General features: G+C 38.2%; 1 protein-coding gene across 1 annotated transcript in view; it reads right to left on the bottom strand.

Annotated features, from left to right (window-relative positions):
• The window catches only part of LOC137993048 (prolow-density lipoprotein receptor-related protein 1-like), a 93,001-nt gene that overhangs the window by 65,736 nt on the left and 19,765 nt on the right, over window positions 1-7,500 (bottom strand). The window contains exons 13-19 of the mRNA XM_068838704.1: window positions 7,339-7,452; window positions 6,636-7,038; window positions 4,209-4,627; window positions 3,359-3,472; window positions 2,505-2,734; window positions 1,443-1,627; window positions 198-619 (exon numbers count right to left, since the gene is read on the bottom strand). Coding sequence (XP_068694805.1) covers window positions 198-619; window positions 1,443-1,627; window positions 2,505-2,734; window positions 3,359-3,472; window positions 4,209-4,627; window positions 6,636-7,038; window positions 7,339-7,452 — 1,887 coding nt within the window. The remainder of the gene's footprint in view (window positions 1-197; window positions 620-1,442; window positions 1,628-2,504; window positions 2,735-3,358; window positions 3,473-4,208; window positions 4,628-6,635; window positions 7,039-7,338; window positions 7,453-7,500) is intronic.

Raw genomic sequence — 7,500 nt, forward strand, 5'->3', positions numbered from 1 at the left:
ATGATTGTTGTAAGCTATTAAAAAAAGAAAAGAAAAATAAAAGGCTGGATGGTCGAAAAGAATACTGAATCTATAAAAAAGGGATCAAATATGACAATTCAGTAAACAATGTTTCAATACGGTTGTTTCCGTCCTTAAGATTGTAATTGTAGACTCAGTTTTCGCGATCTTTCTGCCATTGCATATACTATAATTACCAATTGGTTGTCTTGACTCATGAGCGACCACTGCTCCCGTCAAAAAGACATCAGTGAGATGCCCAAAATTGAACATCAAGAGAGGCCGTGTTTTGTTGATCCACTGAATACTTTGACTGTTCCAGTCAACCCAATAAAGATTATCACCATATAAGGCAAGATCAGCAGGAAAGATGTTCTCGCCGATGAAGTGTATAGTGTCAACGTTAGTTCCATTTAAGTCTGCAGTATCGATGTAATTATCATATGCATCCATCCAGTAAATGCGTTCGGCTTCATAGTCGATGACCACACTCATGGGGGTGAACACATAGTACCAACTATAGCCCAAGGGAAAGAAATTTTCTTCTCGATTTTCGCCAGTTAACTCGGCTCGCTCTATTTTTGGATCTATTAAACCCCAGTCAGTCCAGAACATGTACCTTGAAGTAAGAAACAATGGAGTTAACAACACTGAATACTAAAAAAAGAACAGTAGCATAAATTCTCTTTCTCATTTATCCAAAGTAATGTATGGGAAAACGAACGAATGAATGAATGAATGAATAAAATTAATGATAAATAATGATCAGATGAATTGTACAGATAGGATGCTGGTTAGATGAATATCAATAATGGAATAGACCTAAGGCGACCATTTTGATTTCTATTTTTTCAAATAGGTATTAAGAGATGCCCAGGGGGAAAATACATATTAACTCGCCCCTTGAGCATCCCATGAGATCTTCCAAAAAAAGGGAATCAAAATGGCCACCATATTTGCAAAAAGAGGTTTACATGCTTCCATTCTGCTTATGCATAATCTATGTATGGGGTGTGCCATGATGGTTTCTTCATTAATGATCGGTTTTCGAGGTAATATTATTGTTAATCTGATGCAGGTATTAACTTTACAGAGTCGGTCTTCACATGACCAATTTATCTTTTGAAAGTGGGGTAATACATTTTAATTAAATTGCCAACTGTAATAAACGTTGAGGCACTTATTGAAGACCCTGTACTGGAATGGAATCAAATCAAATAAATAATATCAAATCAGTGATTGTATTTTAAGGAGAGAGGAAAACCAGAATACCCGGAGAAAAACACTCGAAGCAGAGCCGACAGCCAACGAACTCAACCCAGATGGGATGGCAAGCCTGGCAACGGAACCTAGGCCACAATGGCCGCTGCGCCATCCCTGAGTCCCTTATCATGAGGCAGTAAATTGGTAGATAATTGGCAATAAAAGATAATATAACTTACCCGGACTTTGGATCCACCGCAATTCCACGTGGGTTGTACATGTTTGTATAAAACAATGTCTTTCTGTAGCTTCCGTCAGCATTCGCCACTTCGAGTCTTTCATAAATGTAATCCGTGAAGTAGATCTTGCGAGTTACCCACTCGTAGGCCAATCCGTCCACTTGGCCAAGGTCATCGACGATTACCTTTGGGAATAAGGATGATTGAATAATTAATAACTTAGGAGGCTTTTTTTTGTTTCTAAGAATAAAAGTGTAATAAGTATTTGCATCTTTATGCATTAAATGGAGTCGGAGCGATCTTAATTGATTAATTGATATTGAATTATTAGTCTTAATTTAGTGGAAAACCACAGTGCTTCCCGAAGGTATTACAAGTTCGAAAAGGAATACTGGAATAAGGTTTGATGATTAAGGAAGAACACACCTAGAAGAAGAGACAAGACGTCAGTGACCTTGAAGCTTATTACTCTGAGACAAACGTTGGTCACTTAAGAGATGCTGATTGATTTTTAAAGAGAAGGCAATTAGCCGGTGAGAGGTTTGAGTTAGAAGCTCCTACATCAGGCATGACGCATGAAGCAGCTAGAGCACTCTGATCAGTAGGGTTACCGTTGGCCGTTAGTTTCAAAGTTTGGTGCACAAGGTGCATCTCTCTATATTGACTGTCTGATGCTGGTTTACCTCAGTTCGGTCGTTATCTGTTCTGTCTGCCTTCGAAGTGTGTTCGGAAACAAAGAAAAGGCTTTGATTATTTTCGCGAGTGTTTATTTAACATTTCATCCATGAGCGTGCGTTGGATATGTGATGGTAAATAGCCAACGAGGCGCGTAGCGCCGAGTAGGCTATAACCAATCTCATATCCAACAAGCGCGAATAGAATAATTGTTTATTAAATTCCTTGAACTCTAAAAGTTTGGAAGTACTAAATACCAGCGAAAAAAGCGAGAAAATTGTTAGTATTATTATTATTATTATTATTATTATTATTATTGTTATATATTATTATTATTATTATTTAACTGGTCACTATTTGATTACCAATACAAATACCCGGCTATACCTCAACTTCACCAGTGTCAAGACTCATCCTGTTAATTGTCCACTGGGCATGGTCACTCCAGAATATTATTCTCTCGCGGAGGTCAATGTCAATGGCTCCAGCATCCACAAGACCTGTCTTCACGGTCTTAACATTGACGTAGGTGTGATTGTAGGTCTTCATGTTAATGCACTTGATGTTGTTTTGGTCAATGAAGTACATACTTGGTTCGTCGGAGCAACCGTATTCATCTAAATAATTGTGAAAGGGAGAATACATTTTTTTTTTCAAAACAGTGATAATGCGTTTTCAAGTACCTAAATTAAAGAGAGAAGACGATAAAACTCCGTGTCATTCAATATTAATTTCGGTATCATTTTTCTGTTTTTTCTCAACAAAGCGGCAAAAGAAATCATATTACCATAAGTAAGAATTCAAGAGATGCTTCTATTGTCACGCAATACCCACTGCCCCATGATGTAGGCGTTGAAGAAGACACTTTTGTATGTACTGACTACCTAGGAAGGTCGAGTTTGTAACTTAAAATTCTAAGAAATGTGAATATGAATGAAACATTCAGAGAGGCCATTTGTTGGGTTGCGGAGTTTAAATTTATGAACGGTTATTTTTGTCTAGATCATCAAATTCCCATACCTGGCATAAAAAGTTATTTACGCCACTCAGTAAGGAGATTTATTACTAAGATATTCGGAATGAAAGGGGTAAGATTTTCAGTGAAAAACTCAGCAGTTTTTAGACAAGTCTAACGAAGTCGCTGGACAGTTGACGGTTCAAATTTCGTAATGCAAACTAGCTAAGTTGTAAAGCCCACATAGATACTGTTATTCTTGTTAAAACTCTGTAATGAAGCTCACCGGGCACATGGACGCTCTCAACACAACTGCCATCTTCGTCAGGACATGCGCATCTATAACCTCCTGGCTTTATTAGACACATATGACTACAAATTTCGACACAAGGATGAGGAGCTGAAATAGAAAAAAAAGTCCTAAATGTTGCTGTACATTACACGTCTTTACAAGAAGTTACCTTTTCCGGCCCAAGATAATGAGGAATGAAAAAGAAGGACATTGGAGAAAGGAAAGAGTGTGTGAGGTATAACAGCCTTTTAAAAATTAACTATAGGTCCCAGAGCCTAAAGATTTAAGGGAAGTTTTTTCGTGGCTTGTTTTTCAAGAGAGGAAAGCGATTTTTTATCCTGTGTTGGAAAGTAAATGTGTTGTAATTAGCAAAGAAAGATGAAAATTTTACCACAGCTGAAACTAGCCTTAATTTTGAGATTTGTTTCTCCTTCCAGAGCAACAACGCCACGGAATGTTTAAGTAACAACAAAGTAGTGAGCTACTACATTTTTAGTGTTCGAGAGCCCTGCAGTTTTTGTCGGAAATTTTTCTTAGATTAAGTGAAACATTCGCAAAATACGTCTGAAAACGTTAACGCCGGTGAGTGAATTTGATGTTTTCATGCAGGTGTCATCTTTCGCTGCATCTTTGCATTGCTCAGTTTAAAAAAAAAACACGATCCTAAGTTAGAAACAAACATACAAATTTGCGTCAGTTTCATTTTAAATAGCTCCTAACCCTATAAAGAAAGGCTGTTTCGCTCTTTGGAACTTGTCCTGAAAGCAACCCGACCAGTTCCACACAAAACAGGCAAAAGCTGAACCGAAAGTGTTGAGAAAATCAGTAATTCTTTAATACTTACTGCGTGGTTTAGGATCGCCTTTGTTGATTACCATTCCTCTGGGACTGTACATTCCATTAGCTATGATTTCCAAATTGCCATCAAACTCCGTCTTATTGATCCGATACACATTTTCAAAAAAGTATTCATTCCAATAAACAAATTGATCGTCAACCTCAACATCACGAGGAACCCAGAAGAGCCAAAAGCTGTTGAGCATAGTTCGAGGAACACCAAATCCAGGTAAATTGAGGTCAACGTACAGCAAACTTGAAAGCCAGTAACTGACAAAATAAATTTTATTTGTTTCAGCATCCAACGCAAGACCCTGAGCATCGTATTCATACCCCGATTCGGTTCTTAAGTAAACAACCTTCCTTCTAAATTCTCCGTCCATGTGGGTGCTTTCAATAAATCCATGATCCGACCAATATAGAAACCTGAAACCAAAGGATACAACTTTAAAACGTGGTGACCGAAAAAAAAATAAAGTTAGTAGTAGTAGAAGTAGTAGTAGCAGCAGCAGCAGCGGCGGCGGCGGCGGCGGCGGCGGCGGCGGCGGCGGCGGCGGCGGCGGCGGCGGCGGCGGCGGCGGCGGCAGTAGTAGTAGTAGTAGTAGTAGTAGTAGTAGTAGTAGTAGTAGTAGTAGTAGTAGTAGCAGTAGTAGTAGCAGCAGTAGTCGTAGTATTAAAGTATTAAAGTATTAAATAAACACGTGATTTTCCGGCATAGGTCGGTCCGTATGCGAAAACTCTGCAAGAGGTCTCGAGTATGGCCCGAGACCGCATACTTGTGATCTCTGGCACAGCTTTTCCCATTACGGACCGACCTAGGCAGTCAAATGGGTATCGTGTTAATTTTTTTCTACGGGATTGCTGTGAAAGGGTTTAATAAATGCCCTTTAAATGACAGAAATTGATGTTAACGAGAAAGGAGGGCACCACTTGAATATTTACCTTTTACGTTGTTTACGACACTCTTACACTGTTAAAGGAAGCTTAATAATAATGACACTAATAATGATAATATTAATGAAAGACCATACAGCAGAAATGAAACAAGTTAAGTTTTGAGATCATCGCTTAAGCAGTAACGAAAGGAAAGCATGAAACTTTAATGTCGATAATAATGCCAACGATAATCATAATTATCATAATCGTAATTACATTACATGAAATTAAGGGTAGAAGAAGAGGGGAAAACCGGCCGGGAGTAACTGGAGAAAAACCTGTCCAAACAGAGCAGAGAACCAAAAAACTCAACCCACACCCGAGGAATGCGAGTGACCTCACAACAGCACGACCCCTCGAGCATGTAGTGCATAAACGCTAATCAAATGTTAAATCAAATATTAAATATTAAATATAGGATTTTACTTTAGTTTACTTCACAGCGTCAACATACCCTGCTCCACAATGTGTATATGGAGTTTAATTCCCCGGCTCAGTAATATATGTGAGCTCAGTTTGTTGGTTCTCTATCACTCGGCATCCGTTTTTTTTCTCCTCTCCATAATAAACCGACACATTTGCTGCACGCAATTTGTTCTAATTTGATTTCCTTTGTTACTGTCTTGTCTTTTTTGGGGGCATGTAGTTAAATCTGGAATGCGGTGTCTGAAACTTGCGGACTGCATACTAACCCTAACTTGCAGTAAAAGCAAACCGTTTTCAAATGGGTGCTTAGACTTAAATACGGCTTCTCCGCACTATTTGAAATGGGTACTTTATATAGACTATTTATCAGTGCTCTTTGCAGGCAGAATGAAGTCGTCAAACACCTTCTGAAATGCTAACCGTTTTAAATAAGTGCGTAAACCTAATTGAGAGCTTAACCCTAATCATTAAGCTGAGCATTTAACCCCAAAAAACAAATAATATATAGATTTAGCCAAGCTTAAAAGCAAATCCCCCGTTTCTAAACTCAGAAAACAATATAGGGTACATGGAAATAATTATGCTTCTGCGTAAAGTACAAAATTAATCGTTATTACTGCATACTGCATATTGAAATTCTCGCATGGATAGATTTCCCAAAAAATCTTAACCATGGTGCTCCGCTGGCGCTCTTCGCGCGACTGAACTTCGCTATTGATGTTCACATGCAATAAATAAATATTATTGTATTTGATGGCATCGGAGACAACAATCCATCATAATAATCTTAAAATGATTTATCTAGTTTTTTTTATACATACTCCATAAAATTAATTACAGAAAGATTTCCTAATATCTTAAAATGGGCAGTGTTCGAAAAAAACAACACCAGTTATTAATTTATTACAAAAATTAAACTGGTTTGAAAAAAAAAGAACTTTTCGAAACAAAAAACAAAATTAAACCACAACATATACCATGTGTACAGCACTTGCTACAAATGGCTCGAGAGCTTACCAAAACGTTTACCATTTAGTCATAAGCCGAAAAAATCATTATCTGTTTTTCTTACCCTCGTTTTGTATCCAAGGCGATGTCGGAAGGGTAATGGACCAAATTTTGAACCAACACCTTGGAATATTTGCCATTAAGGTTCGAAACCTCGATTGTCAGAGTACCTGCATTTATCCAATAAACATTTCCCGCCACGAGATCGAGGGCCAGGCCAGAAGGAGAAGAAACCCCAGAACGAATGACCGTTTGATTCTTCCCATAAATAGAACTACGCTGAACTTCACCGCGATAAGTATCTGTCCAGTATATGTAATGATTGTATGGATCAAAATCTATTCCGTTTGGATATGTTAAGTTCTCTAACAGCAAGTCGTTGATCGAGATGTCATCGGTGGTTAACGGAGAATAGCTGATTTGTTGGTAATAAGAGTCGGCAACGAATACGGCATCACTCAAAGTACCTAGAAGCAATGACAATAGTGAATGATGATATGAAGGCTTTTGTGGAAAAACCTACTGAGATATCGATCTCTTTCCGATGAATGCGTGAAGTAAGAATTCATTGGGAATAAAAATAGTGAAATCTCGTTTAAGTGTCGTTCACTTTTTTATGATCCCTTGGTGATTGGAATATAATTTTGCTGTTTAAGTGGGGTAGGACAAGTCAGGTAATAACACAACAAGAGCCCGGAGTCAATCGTTCTTCTAAAAACGCATTCAAAGTGGCTTCGAACGTAAAGTTCGGTACGCGAAAAACCTACACGTTGTTCCATCTGGTCCGATCTTCATTCCAATTCGGCATATGCAACTTCTGCCATTTGGCTTCAAGACACATATTTGAGAGCATCCTCCGTTGTTGTAACATGCCGATAGTTCTGCAAAACAAATAATTAACAAAGAGGCAAATAGGTCAAGATGATTCA

The sequence above is a fragment of the Montipora foliosa genome, chromosome 2 (assembly GCF_036669935.1).
Source record: "Montipora foliosa isolate CH-2021 chromosome 2, ASM3666993v2, whole genome shotgun sequence".
Classification (NCBI taxonomy): domain Eukaryota; kingdom Metazoa; phylum Cnidaria; class Anthozoa; order Scleractinia; family Acroporidae; genus Montipora; species Montipora foliosa.